Here is a 17,700-nt window from a genome sequence, read left to right on the forward strand (position 1 = left end):
TAGGATAGATTTGCAATCAACGTTTTTATTATATTTTACATTATGTTTTAGTAGGGGATTCCATAAAAAAATGATCTACTTAATTAAAGAATTTGTGATTAATTAATCTCAATTAATGGCAATTTAATGGTATACGAAGAAGCCACATTTTTCAATTTGAATGAATGTGGTGTATTGAAATGATGGACCCATACGCACATTTAAAGAAACAAACAAACAAAATATTGTTTACTTTGCATGATTTTGACGATAGCACAATAAATCACCATGGTGGCTATATTCATATTATCTATTATTATCTATTATATCACCTTATTCAAACTAAAGCTCTTTTAATGTCTTGAAAATATTTGTATAAGAATTTCAGTTTTATAAAAATGTCAAGTCCATTCAGAGTGGTGGAAACCCTGGCCATTGTGTAGTGAAAAACATGCAAACAGATGCTTTTGTTTGCTTTGGTTCAGGGAGGATTCCTCCATGTTTGTTGTTGTTGTTGTTCTCATCCTAGCTGCCACGTGTCTGGTGCATCAGTGGGATCAGTGGAGCAGGAACTCCTGCAAGAGCAAACTGTTCAATTAAATTAAATTAAATTAAATTAATAACGTTGTAATTAATCGTAATTAATACTGTTAAAGTCCCACCACCAGTTTTTATGTTTTGTGGGGACCTCTGATTGCCATCACCCTTTCCCCAGCCTCTCCCCCTGAACACATGGCTCACCTGAACCAGGACCCTGGACCAAACTGGAACCCACTTATTTTTACCTTTTCACCAACAGAACTTTATGTGGACCGGCCAAAATGGCCGCACAAAGTCAAATGTCCTCATCAGATCAGTGTTCCGTCCACCCACACACATCCAAGTAAATATTTGATCAGATTTATGATGAGACCTTAGTTGCTTCACAGTGAAATGAGGTCCATGGATGAGGTGATAACAGAGGTGAGATGGGCTGAGAAGGCAGAAGGCAGACCGCGGTAATGTCACCATTGATGTTAAATGCATGTTGTTGATTCATGCTGAGGCATAAAGAAAACCCTTAGTCCCAGGAAATCGAGCTGAACTACAGAGTCGGTCTGACGCACCAGGACTGAGACACCTGGGGTCTGTGGAACATGAAGAGGCTTCAGGTGAGCTCTGGTCAGAGCGAGGTCGTCCGGCGTGATGGCAGGAAGTGCAAGAGCAGAAAACAGGAAGAGGACTGGAAGGTCACGGATGGTTGCAGCAGATACCGTGTTTGGTCTGTCATGCCAGTATTACACGTCCGGAGGAGGGAAGAAGGGCATCACAGGAGTCTGGGATCCGACTTTATCAGTCCATATAAGGGTGGTATAGCTCCCCTCTCAGGACGCGAGTGTAATGAATGTGCGTGACTCTTTATAAAGATCCGTCTCTCATGTTTGTCCTTTGTTCTCCGCGAGACTCTGAAAGTTGTGTGGCTGCTGCAGACCAGCTGTCGCAGCTCTGACTCGCCTGTTTGTGTAATCTGGTGAATTTGGCCTCAGATTGTGAGGTCACAGCAGAGTGAGAGCAGGATTATGCAAGTGGCTTCTGCTGCTGCTGCAGGATCAGATGTTTGCTCTGTGAACAGATGAGGCATCTGCTGGTTTGAGTTTGTTGTTTAAATGATTTACAAGTCGAGTTTTTCGTAAACTGTAATGGCCCTGCAGGTGCTGAGGAGCCTGGTGTAAACACCATGTTCTACAATGGAAATTTCCAGCTCTCACCCACCGCCTGCTGAGGCAATGTGGCGAGGAACTGCTGCCTTCCGTCTCTCTGGCCTCTCCTTCTTGGCGTTCCCACCCGACCTGCACTCGGCAAGCATTCCTGCTGCGGCAGCACTCGTTCTGCCAGGCTGAACCACTTCATGCAGGCTGTGGCTGTTGCTCCAGATTTGGCGCTCTTTTTTTTACCTCAACAAGAAAGGAAAATGGAACTGGTTCCAACTGTCATCTGTGGATATGAGATCCAGACTTCAGTTTCTGGGTCCCTGGAACTGTCACCTCACAGTGCTGTGTTGTATAATGTGGTGGCTTCTGCCCACTTTTCTTCCTGGAGCAGTTTTCACCAAATATAGACATGAAGCAGACGTCACAGGTCCAAAGAAACGGCTCGTTCCTCACAAAAGGAAAGAAATGCACTTCAAATGAGAGATGGACCCCGGGGCCATCTCACCTTATTCTCCCTTATATTCTGGGGGGGTGTAAAATAACCACCCAGCTTTGTTGACATCATGCGACGCTTCAGTTCATGCTGAATGAGACACACACTGAAGGGCAGATGAAGCACACTTTAGTTCACATTTGTTGCTTACAAATCCACTGTTGCATCATCTTCCTCCTTTGTTGATCCGGTTTTGACTCACTTTCTGGGCTGTCATGTGACAACACTCCGAAGTATTGCGTTAGTCCGACTAAAGTCAGACTTTTAAAATGCATGAAAACAGCTGGGTCCAAAGACTTTCTTTTAGTGGGGCTCCACAACCTGGATAATGGAGATAATAGCGGGACTAAGCTAGCGTGTAGCTAGCAGCTGGACTAAGATAGCATGTAGCTAGTAGCTGGACTCAACTAGCATGCAGCCAGTAGCTGGACTAAGCTAGAATGTAACTAGTAGATGGACTAAGCTAGCATGTAGCCAGCAGCTGGACTAAGCTAGCATGTAACTAGCAGCTGGACTAAGATAGCATGTAGCTAGTAGCTGGACTAAGCTAGCATGTAGCTAGTAGCTGGACTCAACTAGCATGCAGCCAGTAGCTGGACTAAGCTAGATTGTAGCTAGTAGCTGAACTAAGCTACCATGTAGCAAGGTAGCTGGACTAAACTAGCATGTAGCCAGTAGATGGACTAAGCTAGCATGTAGCCAGCAGCTGGACTAAGCTAGCATGTAACTAGCAGTTGGACTAAGCTAGATTGTAGCTAGTAGCTGGACTAAGCTAGCATGTAGCTAGTAGCTGGACTCAACTAGCATGTAGCCAGTATCTGGACTAAGCTAGCATGTAGCTAGTAGCTGGACTAAGCTAGCATGTAGCTAGTAGCTGAACTAAGCTAGCATGTAGCTAGTAGCTGGACTCAACTAGCATGTAGCCAGTAGCTGGACTAAGCTAGCATGTAGCTAGTAGCTGGACTAAGCTAGCATGTAGCCAGTAGCTGGACTACGCTAGCATGTAGCTAGTAACTGAACTAGTAACTGAGTGGACTGATGTGCAGCTGCAGCAGCTTCAGCTACGCAGCAGAAGTAAACAAACTCTGAGACTCATCACGGTCCTATGACGTCTAATAACCTTCTGTACACTGGAGAAGTGGTGTGTGGAGCCTGATGCAGGATGGCTACATGCATGACTGTTAGTGAACTTCCAGTGTGTCTGTTTTTTCCTGCCTCCATGCTGGTTATCTCCATCTTACCCCACCAAGTCCATCCAAACAGCAAAGCTAACTTTGGGGCCTCTCACACTGCGGACTTTGTGCCAGTTCGCCTGAGTCTGAACGGCCTAGTAAAAATGCTCTAGAAGATGTGCACGATAATGGAGCACTTTACGACAAGATAATACCAGACAATGTCACGGCTGTTGAACCCTGCTCATCCGGAGCTTTCCGTGACATTGTTTTATAGTCCTTTCACTCCGACACTGATTTGAAATATGACCTGGGATGAACCAGCTGCTGGAGATGCTGGTGTATCGTTCCATGGGCGAAGAATCTACGTCTTCAGAAGAAGGTTTTCATCTTCCCTACTACATGTCCAGAGACCTCTGCCACACATACACCACACCAGAGTCTGGGCGAGTCCTGGGGCCATCACCATTTCTCACCCTCAACACAGGCACTTGGTTCTCTTTTGTTCACCGTGTATCGAGTGTTGGAGATGGTTCTGCAATCTCTTGCTACTTTGCACTGACACATCTGTTAGAGGTCTGTCGACGCTAGCGTTAGCCTGCGTGCTAGCCCACTGTTAAGAAGAAATAACAACACACTCTTTAATGTTGTGTCGTTGATGCTGTCAGACACGGTCAAACCTTCAAGTCATTGACATGAAGAGACAAACAGAAGAGTCGTCCTCATTACTTCAAGTCATGTTATTCACTTCACACCTGGGAATCTACCCGCACGCCATATCTTGGGTTCAAGTCAGCTGCGGAGTCTCGGTGTGAAGGGATCCTTCCAAGTGATGACGGCGAGTGCCTTCTGTCTCAGGAGTGTTGGGGCCAAACCCAGTGTCAGGGTGAGAACTGGGTCATGAGGAACCTGCACCTGGATGGAGTCCAGCGAGCTGGGGAGTGGCTTTATTGGCAGTCGAATGGCTCAAAGGAGGAGGAAGGTGGCGCTGGACGGGACCAGTTCCCCGCCTCCGTCTGCGGCTCGGAGCAAGGACGTGCTTATCTCTCCTAGAAGTGAGCAGAAGCCCCACATAACTGGGACTGGAGAACTAAAATAGACTTTATCTTCACTGAAGATAAGGAAAAACTCAAGGTGCACACGAGTCAGTCAGTCTGTTCAAGCTGCCCGAGAGTCCACATGGTGCCTCCCCCTGCACCAGCGATGGTCACTGGTCCTTCACTGGTCGAGTCTCAGCAGCTGAGTCACTGACTGGACTTGGGCTGAATAGTGTCACGTGACCCCGGAATGGGGCAAACAACGGCGCCGCCGACGGCAGGATGCCATTCCCTGCTGCGCGGTGGCACCGGCCCCAGCCCGAGCTGCCTCAGACAGACACGCCCCCTCCACATTCACCAGGCCAATCCTGATGTTCGCGACAGACACGGCCCCGAGGAAATTCTACATTAGCAACAATAAACACAGGCAGCATCTGAACCTGCTGGCTCACAGCTGACCTAGTTTGGATTCCAGGGACGGGATCTTTCAGGACCGGAGCAGGTCTGCGACAGGAGTGTTGGAATCTTCACTGAACAACTATGGTCCTCTGTGCTGAATGTGAAGGGGAAGCTGATTCATGCTCCATCACTTTGTCGGCTCGGTGCGGAGCCTCATGAGCTGGGTGCTGCCAGTTTGACCCACTTTCTCCCAGCAGTTGTGTAAGTGCACTGACACGTCAGGGAGCTAACACAAAGTGAGCAGACCAACCAGCTGTAAAACAGGAAGAAACAAAGAGACTGATTTCAATTCCATTTCCTTGTTTACACCTCGGGTGGGGCCAAACCCCGTCTACAGTTAGAGCCCAGTCAAGAAAGAAAAAGAAAAGTTCTGAGTGTTTCTCATGCAGCAACGCTGCCTGGAGCGGGCTGACCTCGCTCGGGGTCATGTAAGGTCAGCTGCATTTGGGATTGAGCGCCAGCCAAGGCTGAGACGAGCAATAATCCCTCACCAGTTCCCCTGGAGGATTCATCCCAGACTCCTGCTGCCTCTTCACACCGGGCACTTCATTGCACAGGTTATTATTAAGCCATAAAATGTGAATTTCCATTGTGACCATAGGCATGAATCTTTCTTGTTGTTAATGTTACATGACATACGTGACATCTATCTTATACAACTGGCTTTGTTATTCTTACAGACCCTTTCAATATTTCTTCTTACACGATACAGAGACTGAAACTGAGCAGTCAAGACAGAAGCTGCTGGATCCAGGCTGCGTTGGGGGCAGAGAAATTCATGTCTACTGCCTGTTTATCATATAAACACTTACACTGTCCGTGCTGACATTAGATAGTGTTTTTTCTTGACATCACATCTGTTTCAGGGTCAACAGAAGGTGAAGTCTGAAACCAGAATCAAACAATTTAGCCCCAAAATATTACTGACAGAAGGCGTTTTGGCAGTTTTACAGACTGGTGTGCTCATACCTTGTTATTGCATATACATGGCACTAGTAAATAGTAGTCTTGATAAACAAACAAATACAGCCAGTCACCACCTGGACTGGCCAATGTTTCTTTGTCACTGGTATACCATCTTCAATCGCTATATCAACTGGATGGGCCCCTGCATGTGGGCACAGAACAAGTTGTTTGGGTCTTTGTTTTCATTTAGTTTATTATTTTTGTCTTTCAAATACAGTTAGTTTTAATTTATTTTACAGTGGGTTGGTTAGTTTTAGTTAGCTCCACTTTTTGAAAAACACTTAGTTTCAGTTTAATTTTTTTTTTTTTCCTTCAATAAGGGCAGTTGGAACAGGACAGAAAGGGAGCAGTTCTGCCCCACATTCCTATTGAGACCTTGATGTTGTGTTGTGTGTTGATGTCATTCTGTAGTCACAACAGACGTGACTGACACTATCTCGTGATGAAGTTATGATGGCGAGATTAAGGCCAGAGAGAGTGTTTTCATCATCGACAGAAGACTGGAGGGGAAACGCTGCACTTCATGGGCCTGTACCCTGCTCTGGCTGAGAGGTTTCCAAACACCACGCGTGTGTCTCTTGTGGAGCGGGCGACTATGGCAAACATGATAATCGCGATTGTTTTGATTTGTATCACAATCACGATTATTCAAACGATCATTGAACGACTCGAGATTTAGCTGTCATTAAAGGTTCAAACTTTATTGAACAATGAACTACAATGAAACAATGTATAATAATAATGTAACAGTTGTATATATATTTAACCCTCTTCACGTAGGTTGACTATTTCTCTGTAGAAACACCGATCTGTGTGGTCAGGCCTCGGAGAACAGTGGAGACAGGATTTCCAGACTGAGTCGGTAGCTAACAGTGGCTAATATTAGCGTCCCCCACTCCATGTAAACAGAGGCTGGGGCTCTCTCGCTGACTGGCGGAGCTTCGCCCCGAGTGGCTCACTCTGTGTAGCGCCTCACTGTGCCCTCCACCGGACAGTTTTCATCGGGACGAAGCGTGGTGCAGCGTTTGGGTGCATCGGGACATAATAAGAGAAGCTGGGGAGACGTAATCTCGATAAAAAAATCTATTAATTGAGCAGCTCTACTCTCTTCTGTCTGTAAAGTGCTCTTTGGATTATTTCAGTTCACTTTTGTGTTTGAGCTGCGGAGTCGCAGCATTGCTGTAGCACGTGCCTGCACAGAAGTTTGCTTCAGAATTCAACACTCAACCTTGAGTTTCGATCAACAGAACCCTGGGTTCTGACAGACCAAGTCTTTGTCTGAGAGGAGCCTCTGAACTGGTCAGGACTTCACAGGGCCTGGTGAAGTGGAAGAGTCCAGACAAAGGGAGCACACGCACATGTGCACAGAAACAAAACCGCCCCAGAGGCTTAGATGGGATTCGGGATGTTCACATTTGGCCCAGTATCCCAGTTCATGTGGCCAAAGTTCTGAAAATAACCTCGGAGCGTTGTGTTGGAGACGCGAGGTCCCAGTGAGTTCAGTCAGCAGGGGATCTGAGGGAAAGGTGGCTGGAGATTCCCGCTGAGATGCTGGTGCTCACCTGCTGTTACTCAAGCTCCAGGAAGTTCCATCAAATCCAAAGATTTCAGTGCAGAGAGTGCCACCTACTGGGCCTTGGAAACGACTCACACGGTTTCACGAAACCTCACGTCACTACTGACTCTCGTATTTTCTTAGGTTCAGTTCACCTCAGGGTCACATGACAGATGCTGTTTACACAAGGATGGTTCAGTGAGACGGGGACTCGTCGTCCCCTGAGGGGCCACAGAAAGATACAGTTCATACACTAGTGAGTGTGAACCAGCAGAAACACGCTCCGAATAAAAGGTGGGGCACGCACGGACGCACACACACCTTCCTGTATTTCTACCCTTGTTAGGACCTTTGGAGGTTTCCTAGTGACTTTCACCCTTTCCCCAGCCTCTCTCCCTGAACCTAACCCTCCAGAACACATGGCTCACCTGAACCAGTTAGAGTCACCCTGTTATTCTGACAACCTCATCCTCAAATTGGGGCGTGGATTTGGGGGGTCCAACCAAATGGTCCCCACACTGGCAAGAGGTCCTCACAAGTGAGGACCAACCCGACGCTCGCGTGCACCCACCCACCTCTAATCTACTGACTCTTAGTTCAGTTGGATCAGATTCAAATCTGTTACATAAAAAAGAGGGCAACTTGCCAAGACCGGTGCTGTGGTCGCAGTTACACAACACATTGACTAAACACGCTTCCCGGCAAAATCTGACACAGATCTCAGGCGCCTCATGTGGTGAACCAAGCAGACCTAAGGATCTGAGGAACACCATCAGATATGTTTAGATGTTTAGACTCCCTCTTGGTCTCCAGAGCCCGTGAAGAAACCACAACACACCCACAAATCTCTCCAGTTGAGAAGGTCTGATGATGACTGGACATTACTATGAGCAGATCCTGTCCTGAGCTCAGAGGAGCAAAACATGGCTCTGTTGAGCATAACAACACATTTCAGTTGTTTCCACTGCTGTGGTGGGTAGCATTATAGAGGGATGGAGGGAGGGAGAAAGAGTGTGGGATGGATGGATGGATGGATGGATAGATGTCTCCAGAATGTGTCGGTGGTGCCACAGCAGGTCATGTGACCAACCTTCCTGCGTGTAAGCGGCATGAGGAGCATCTCTGGCATCTGTCCTCTGCTGGCATGTGCCCACTGAAGTTGTCGGTGTGTTTGCAGCAGGTCATGTTTCAAAAAGAGTTCAGGGGTCACTTATTTATATGAGCTGCTCATCCTGCCAAGACAACATTCTCCAAGAGTGAATGGACCAGTCTCTGAGGGCATCATGAGTCACTCAGTCAGTTAGGGGAAATATGCTTAATTTGGCAGCTTGGAAGGTCGCCCCCTAGTGTGGCGGTCCTTCACTGCCACCAACAAAACCTGGCTGCTGCTTGGGTCTCCCCACTGAATGTCTGGGACCTGGTGCAGACCCACCACTGGTGACCACAATCGGCCGAGCAGCGCCTGAGCCCTGCGCCGCTCAGTGACCTCAGCTTCCAGAGAAAGTGACACCACAACTGAGACTGCGACACACGTGAGCAGGTGAAACAGAGTGTGATGATATCTGTTCCTACGTGTCACTGCTCCGCAAAATCAGAAACGACTCAATAGACTCAATTGAACAAAAGAAAAACAAAAGAAAACTCAATTGACACTATGGAAAGGCGAGCACCCCGTGTGAAACTCGCACCACACACACACAAACATGAAGAGAACGGACCAAATATGAGACAATGACGCTGAGTGCAGTTAGCCACACATACAGTGTTGGTTAAAAGAAACCATGTTGCCAGTTCAGCAGCTGCAGGTGAGAGGGGAACCTCGTGCTGCACCAACAGCGATGGACCAATGAGGCGTCAGGGTTTCCTGAGCTGACCAGATGGCACTGCCTGCTCCAAAATAGCTGAAGAACCACTTGATGTAAACTCCCTTGACTTTTACAGAGAGAGAGCGCCACCTGTGGAGCGCTGAAAACCAGGAGACTGTTTGTTGAAGCCTCAGCGGATCTAGTAAGATCTGATCTTACTACTGTCTTTGTCATCGTGATAGTCAGAGCTTAGAATGTCAACAGTGGAAAGCAGAAGATGAGAAAAACTGCTGGTTTTGGTTTGGGAATCCAAGTGAGGAGTTTGGACTGACATTCCCACAGCTCAGAAGGGAGAAAACCAGAATGAATCAATGGGCTTTGGTCCATCCAGAGTTCCTGCAGGTCAGAAGAGCAACGCTCTATCAGCACGGACAGTGACTCAGATCAAACAGGAACTTGGTGTTTATTTTGTTTCCCCATCACCTGTTTGCACTGACACACACTGAAAAGTTCAGAAGAGAAAGTCACGTCCATCGTGCAGCTCACATTGACTAGATGGTTACAGTTCAGACTGACTTAGTGCCACAGGTTTAGCCTGCTGTGGCCAGAGACTTCAAGGCTTCACTGTATTGTACTAGAGCAGTGTTTCTCAACTGTTGTGCCGTGAGTGACTGTGCCGCGGGAAAATGATCCAGCATCACCTCATGTGTCCGGAGGTGGTCGATATGATGACATTAAATCATGAACAACTACATGTGGACAGATGTGAGGAGATCCCGTGAATTCAGTCACATTCTCTCTATACACTACAGATCTATAGTGATGCGCTGCTTCCTCCATCACTGGCTGCTGAGCAGCGCTTGGTGCTCCTCTTCCCACACACTCGCAGCCAAGAAGCCGCTCACATGCGCAACTTCCTGCTGTTTTTAAAGCTGATGCGCCTCTAACTGGACCACACACTTTCATCTCAGAACCATGGAGGGAGGGAGGGATCCTTGCCGGAGCCGCCACCACACCAAAGACTGTCTGCACCGCACAGCTAACAGAGCTAACAGCTAACCTGATGTGTCTCACTTCGACACTGGTAAACTATCACAGTTTTGCTTCGTTGTTTATTAAAGTGGGCTAAAAACTAAACGCAGAACCAAACAATTTGCTTTTGTTGTAGTTAGGAATGTAAAAAGATTAGTCTGGAAATGACCCAAACTAGAGTAATAAAATTGTCAGATTTTTTTCCCCTTCAGGACGAAGAAGTTGGCGACAAAAACACATGTGAGATTGTGATAAAATCAAAACAGTTATTTCAAATAAATAAACAAATCATGATATATTTGGCCATATTGTCCAACCCTTCTCTGGAGACAGTTTTAAACAGATGCATTTTCAGTGTTGTGTTTTGTTTCTGCAAATAACAGCCAAGAGTCAGTGGATAAATATTTTCACAAATTAAAAGGAATTTTCTACAGGACTTTCTAAGCACAATTGCGCTTTAGAGCCTCTGGATTTGTTCAATGAACCAAGTGCGCAGTGGCTTAAACAGGTTGGAAAACACTGTTCTGGGTTATGAGTGGGATCATGTGGAGATGAGAAGGCTGACATACTACAATACATACTGTGCACGACTGTTAGATGGATAACCTGGAGGTCAGTCATCATCTGTGCAGCGTGTTGCTGAGGAGGCAGGGCAGGTGAGAAGAACAGGAGCCTGCGTGAGCTGCTTAGGACTGGAGATTATGAAAGCTGACCTGACAGAGCTCTATCATCTGTAAAACCCTTAATCTGAAGGTTTAAATCCCAGCCACGGGGTCAAATGAGTTCAACTGCGCGACGGTCAGACGCTTCGTCTCGGCTCGTCTCACAGTAAATCACTCCTGACCTCCAGCACGTCTGTAGCCGAGCTGGTGTCCCCACCACGCTGCTGGGTTGAGGAGGTCATGCCTTACACCAGACGTGTGTGCTGGTAAAGATTTGCCTCAGTATTTGCCGTGTACTGTTTGACATGTTGATAAACCGCTGATGAACATGGCGGTACCATATGAAAGCGGAGCCCTGCTGAAGTGGAGCAGCCTGTTTGTTGATGGTGGCCGTTCATGTTGTGGGTTAGTGCAATGGGTTAAGCAAACACCAAAGCTTTCATCTGTTGCCAGTCTCCTCCTCCGCCTCTGCAGCCACCCATTCCAGCTGACTTGGTCCCTTCACGAGTCATAGCCCATGTCCCAGTTCTCACCCTAACACTGGGTTCTGGCTCCAACACTCTCAATAGTGTCGCAGGTCCCAACACTCCTGAGACAGAGGCCCCTCGCCGTCATCACTTGGGAGGATCCCTCCACACAGAGGATCCGGAGCTGACTTGAACCCAAGTGGGAAGAAGAAGTGAATAAGATGAAACAACAGGGACATCAGTCACGAGGATGACTCTTCCGTTTGCTTACTGTCTCCTCGTGTTGGAGATCTGACCCGTGTCAGCGACCTGAAGGGTCGACTGTGTCCGACAACATTAACAACACAACATTAACGAGTCTCTTGTTATCTCTTCTTCACAAACGATAGTCGGCTAGCATCCAGGCAAACGCTAGCATCGACATACGCCTAGCATAGACCCGGGGAAAGTGCGGCCCGGGGGCCATATGAGGCCCGATGCCGGTATTTCAATGGCCCTTTTGACATCATACTAAAACTTTTTCTGCTTTTTTTCCCCCACTCTCTCTTTCAGTCACCACCACCACCACTTCAGCAGTAAATATAGCATGTTCTTGTTTGAAGACTATAATTTTCTTCTTTTCATTGGCCATTTTTGTGTGTTTTTCATGTTCCTCAAAATACATTGGTGGAATATTAAATATAACAATCATGTTGTTTTATATTCAAATTAAATGCATCTAAAATTAAATATTTCAATACGTTTCATGGCATATTTACACTTCTTAATATCCTGAATTACAGTTCATGTTCTTAGGTTCATTTTGTCCTTGTTACTTAAGAATATATTTTGGACATTTTCCCGTCATCCCTGTCTTCCTTTTGATGATGGCCCCTCACAACTGTTACAGTTTCTGGCCCTTTAGCACTGAATAGCACTGTAGGGTCATGAAGTGCCAATCACTTCTCACTTCACACTCAGAAGCAAGTGCTCGTGTTGAGGGTGAGAAATGTGACGGTCTCTGATGCGGGGATGACAAGACTTGCTTTGGCAGAGGCACTGGAATGTGCTGAGTCACCACGGGAGTCATGACGGAGATATGACTGAGCCACGTTACGCACCAGTTACGCGCCCCTTGGCTGAGCCAACAGCCGCTGACATGGGTCACCAAGACGGACTTGTGACTCGCCACTCGGCTCAGCACGTTTAGTCTAGACTTCTGGCTCCAGAAGCCCACCTGTTGGATCGGAGCTTGGATCAAACCTCATCCATCATGTCACCAACACGGTGTGTGGGTGATAAAACCAAGCGCACCTTGTCATTCATTACGCTGCAGAGATGCAGGAAGAGCGCTCCGATGTGAAGTTTTATAATTTGGTGAGTGATTTTTCTCATGATCTCATGAAAAATGACTAAAAAAACCTTGGAACGTGAAGTCACATCTTTATCAACGTCAGAACAATATCTGCATCCCAGTCAAGTGTAGGCTCAACTCGAAATATTTCCCTGTCTCCACGGTTCTAAACCCAGACCTTGGAGTTCCTGAAGAGAAACATTCAACCTACATGGTGAAGGTTAAATATGACTGTTAGATGACACACTGTTTTATTGTAGATCAGTGTTGAATAAAGTTTGGAACTTCAATGACTGCAAAACATAAAATCGTTGAATAATGGAGATTATCATATGAATAAAAATAATCTCAATGATCATTTTTGCCATTATCGTCCAGCCCCAGCACCTGACTTCTACAGCTGATCAGTGAACACAAAGCAAAGTCAAACACAGAGTCCAGTCATAATATTGTTTCCTGTTGGTGAATGATAAAAGCAGTGTTCAGGAAACATACTGTAAGTCAGCATCAGAAATGGAGGGGAAGAGTGGAAGAAAGAGAGCAAACAAAAAGCAGACTTTACCTGGGGGGAGCTGGCTGATGGTCCGGTGGGCGGGGAACAGCAGGGCACCAATAGCTGTGGGGGCTGGAACAAGCCTCCTCTGACCTCACTCACCGCTCTGGTCCCACCACTCAAGGTAAACTGGTCGTGAATGAGTCCCCCCAGATATGAAAACAACTGCAGCGGGGTCAAGAGCTGACACACCAGAGCCGCAGCAGGTCGCCGGGTTACTGAGTGACAGGCCGGTGTCAGCCATGGCCTAGATCCATGTTTGTTTGAGAAACGATAACAGCGCTGGTTCTGATCCTCAAAGTAGGGCACGGCAGCCCCACCAAGCCGGCGACGGACCATGGCAGCGGAGGCAGCCGCCGCCATGATACCCAGAACCTGACCCTTGCGGTTGCTGCTCGAACACAGCAACACTCAACCCAGATTCTGAGCCAACTGGAGACCACACAGACGTCAGACAGCAGTTCTCTGTTCATGCAGGCCACATTCACGATGGAAGCAGACCAATGAGAATGACATGGAACGGGAAGATGAACACCTGAACCTTCCTCCCTGCACCAGACGGACGAGGAGGCCTCAGCCGTAACTGTAAAAGTGTTTCCCATGAAGCCCGTTCTTGTTTGGAATGAAAGAGTGACCCAGATTGGAACAAGCGGCTGGATCCCTGGCTCATTAACCGTCGGGGCAATGTGGTTGAAGTGGTCCTGAATTGGCCACTGTGTGTGGACCAGAATACCCAGGGCTCATCCGGACTCCAACTCCTTGACACCCAGATGAATCCCGTCTCTCCACGAGGAGGCAAAAAGCTTATCTTCTGACATAAAAGGCTCAACATCACATGTGTTTCTGAAGCACAAAAGTCTTTTATTGAATCTGCAGACGAACTGTAACGCAACTTTGATCCAGACACTTAGATGTCGGGTTTGGATGTGGACCAGAAAGTGTTCATGGTTTCTTCTTTTAGCCAAGAAACTATTTCATGTGAAAAATAGTTCTCATCATGAGCACTGAAGAGAGTGAAGACATCTCTGCACCTGACTGTGGACTCCTTCAGACTGACCTCCCTGGAAATCCTCCAAAACCACCCCCCCACCCTCCTCTGAGCACCGCACCCTGTCCTCTTCTAAGGCTGCGTTGTTTGCATTTTTCTACCAAATGTCATGTTGGCATCTCACAACAAACTTTTCTACTGCAGTCTTGGTTGGACCAGCAGCAACGTCATCAACAACAAAAATATTTATCTCCTGCTCCGGCAATGTTCATGTCAACAAAAACATCCCTCAAAACACTGATTTCAAAGAGTCTACAGTAGATACTGTACCGTTAGATAGGGAAAAAAAAGGTTTAAAATAAATGACCTTCCATTTCTAGAAGAACTGGACTTTCAACTGGCTGACACTGTTGGTTCACAATTAACAAAGCGTAGGACAAAACCAAACTTCCCCTGAGAACCAGTGAAACCTCGAAACAGCTTCATTGTTTACGATGTCGATGGAACTTCTAGCATCTCTGTTCCTCTTCAACTAGGACCACAGCAACCTGGGTGACATGGCCGAGACACTTCAGTCACCCTGTCAGCAACCAAAGAGAAAACGGACTCTTCTAATACCTGAGAGCAAACACAAGCGTGATGGGCGAACTTTTATCGGCAGCCGATACAAGATGGAGAGCTCTCGCTCAAAAGCATGGACAACTGCACACATAAGCTGACACATAAAAGGATTTTCTCTCGAGCCATGACTTGCTGCTCGCGGTGACCAACACGGGGGCGGGGACTATTGATGCCACCGCGTCTACAGCTTCACACTCAGTAGTTCTGATGTGTGTCAGCCGATAGCAACCCAACACTTCACCTTTCAGCTGACGACGGATTCTTCACACAAACATAAATATCCTGGTCTATTCATCTACATGAGGAACCAAGAAACGTTCCATGTTGTCACCAACTAATGCTCAAACCAGAGGCCAGTAAAGTCCTGGCTCCGTGTCGCCCGCGCGCTACTCTTTCACCAACTGAAGTGTCGCCCAGACGGCACTAAACCCTCTGGGCAGGCATCCAGCAACTCATTCATTCCAGCTCAATAGTGGGGGGTGGATGTCGGGGGCTTCATCAATGTGTGTGTGTGTGTGTGTGTGTGTGTGCGGCAGGTCACTCCAGCCCGAAGCCCTCGGCGTTGGAGATGGCGATGGTGAGCTTGTGCTTCAGCTCCTTCCGAGTCCGGTATGGAGGCAGACAGATCTGATTGAAGCAGGTGTGAGAGACTGGCAACCTGAGAGAAGACAAGCGTGGAAACGTGTCTCGGTCAAACACCAGATGGTACAGTGTCGGTCAGCAGGCCGCTGTCAGTCCCAGGCTGTGTGGGGTCAGATGAGTCACATGACTCAACACCGCAGTCTCTCCCTGCTTCACAGCAGAGCCAACATTCTTGGCATCATGGGCATCATTCCAGAATCAGAGGAGATTAAACCCCCTCACCCATGAATCCCCACGTAACGTCTGCACAGGAAGCTAAAGCAGGCAGGTTCTGAGGAAACTGTACTGGTCCAGGCAGCCATCCTAAATCAAGTGGGGCCAAAGATCAATTGAAAATATCTATTGTAGGGATGGACGATAACTTATACCGCTCGAAAAAATTGGCATCTCACGATAAATGTGATAAACACTCACCAGCTCTGCAGCACGTGACAGGTGTGGAGTGTGGTGGACTTTGGTTCACGATCGTAGCTTTAAACTTATCTTTAATGCAGGAAACTTTTGATAATAACATTGGTTGACTCTGAGTCTCTGGATCCCTGTTTGTTTGCCCATTAGGCTTCACTAATGGAGGACACACTCTCACAGGCAGCGCTAATGCTACCAGCCGCCATCAGTTAGGGACCATCAACAAATTCTAAAGCCTCAAAGTATGAGTGACATCTTCAATAAGGCCATGGAAAACAAGCATTTTAGGAGAGAGAACTGTGAGAAGGTTTTTCATCACACAAGACAAGGACTGACAGTTTGGATCATGATCTGGAGAATAGAATCTGACTCCATGATCATTTCTTCACCTGATTTCTAACGTTTCTTCAGTAGCATCGAGGAAATGTGTCCAGACTGCTCCATAGTTCAAGTCAACTGTTCAGAGACATGAGACACAGCAGACAGACGGCTCCATTTAACCCCTAAATAAAGCTGGCAGAGCAGCCTGTCAGACACCAGCGGCTTCTACCAGAGACGTGGAACACTGAGTTTCTCATCCCTGCACTTAGGTCACTATTATATTGAAACATCAACACATCATGATGTTGGAGACAAACTCCACTCATAAGTTTCATTATAAAACAGTTCCTAGAGAGACTGTAGTGTCCAACACATGGAAGAGAATGAACATGGATTCATCCTGATTATTATGGTGATCATGATAACCTTTTTTGTCCATACTGCCCATCCCTAATCCCTAAGCCATTGTCATATATAAGTCCTTAAAATGACATTTTTCTATTTCTCCAATCCTCCCATGACCAAATTAAAATGCATTATTTACTTATGCATAGAACCAAGTGAGAGGGCGAACAAGGGGGAGCTGGAATCATCGCTCAGCATTTCCTATTGTCAGTCACACTTCACTGCTGACGACGGAACTCTGAAACTTCACATCACCCGATGATGGTTACACAACATTTCGACGAAGGAAGGTGGTCAGAGGAGCTCAGCAGGGGGCTCCAACAGCGCGACGGCATGCGCGCTGGGCTGGGTGGTAAAAATCTGACCCAGATTCAGGGTTTAATGTTCAACAGCGTCTCTTATCTGCTGCCCTTCAGTCAAACCCACAGTGTGAACAACTGGTCCTGCACTTGCCTGAGGCAAATGCTCGTCTAAATACATGCTGACAAAAACAAAAACAAAAGCAACTCACCAGTCAGTGGACACATCGATTTTGGAGATCTTGAAGTTGAGGTCGGCCATCCCTCCCACTGGGATCCGGTCACTTCCCGTGGCGAAGTGAAGAAGCTTCTTCTGCAGCTCCAGTGGGAAGGACAGGATTACATCCCAGAAGCATCTGAGCCGGAACACAGAAGCAAAACTCATGAATGTGCCAACATTGAAGCAGCAAGCTTCCATTTCACAGCAGGTTTCCTATGCTGCACTGTATGTGGCGGCTCGCAATATTGGTTTGGTTAGAGGGTGTCTGTTCCCAAATCTCTGCTTCACAGGCAGCCTCCAGACAAAAGCCAGCTCCAGGATTCATGAATTACAGTAGGAGCCCACCTTTACACCAGTGTTATTTAGCTGGTATGCCACAGTGTGCCAAGTGAGAGGGTCAGGTGAGTCGTGGGAAATGATCAGGCTTCACCTCATGTGTCCTGAGACAGAGGTGGACGATATGATGACATTAAATCACAAACAACTAGAATGTGTTTGGGATCTACCAACGTGAGGAGATCACGTGGATTCAGTCACATTCTCTCTATACACTATAGATCTATACTGATGCATTGCTTCGTCGTTCACCGGC

The 17,700-nt window shown here is 47.2% G+C and overlaps 1 protein-coding gene across 2 annotated transcripts in view; it reads right to left on the minus strand.

Moving 5' to 3' along the window:
- Nucleotides 1-8,915: 8,915 nt before the first annotated feature.
- Nucleotides 8,916-17,700, minus strand: part of hectd2 (HECT domain containing 2) — a 29,926-nt gene continuing 21,141 nt past the window's right edge. For both annotated transcript variants that reach the window (XM_053875205.1, XM_053875204.1), the window contains exons 21-22: nt 17,101-17,244; nt 8,916-15,471 (exon numbers count right to left, since the gene is read on the minus strand). In XM_053875205.1, the coding sequence (XP_053731180.1) occupies nt 15,351-15,471; nt 17,101-17,244 (265 nt within the window). In that variant the 3' untranslated portion in view covers nt 8,916-15,350. The remainder of the gene's footprint in view (nt 15,472-17,100; nt 17,245-17,700) is intronic.

Source organism: Synchiropus splendidus, chromosome 9 (assembly GCF_027744825.2).
Source record: "Synchiropus splendidus isolate RoL2022-P1 chromosome 9, RoL_Sspl_1.0, whole genome shotgun sequence".
NCBI lineage: Eukaryota > Metazoa > Chordata > Actinopteri > Syngnathiformes > Callionymidae > Synchiropus > Synchiropus splendidus.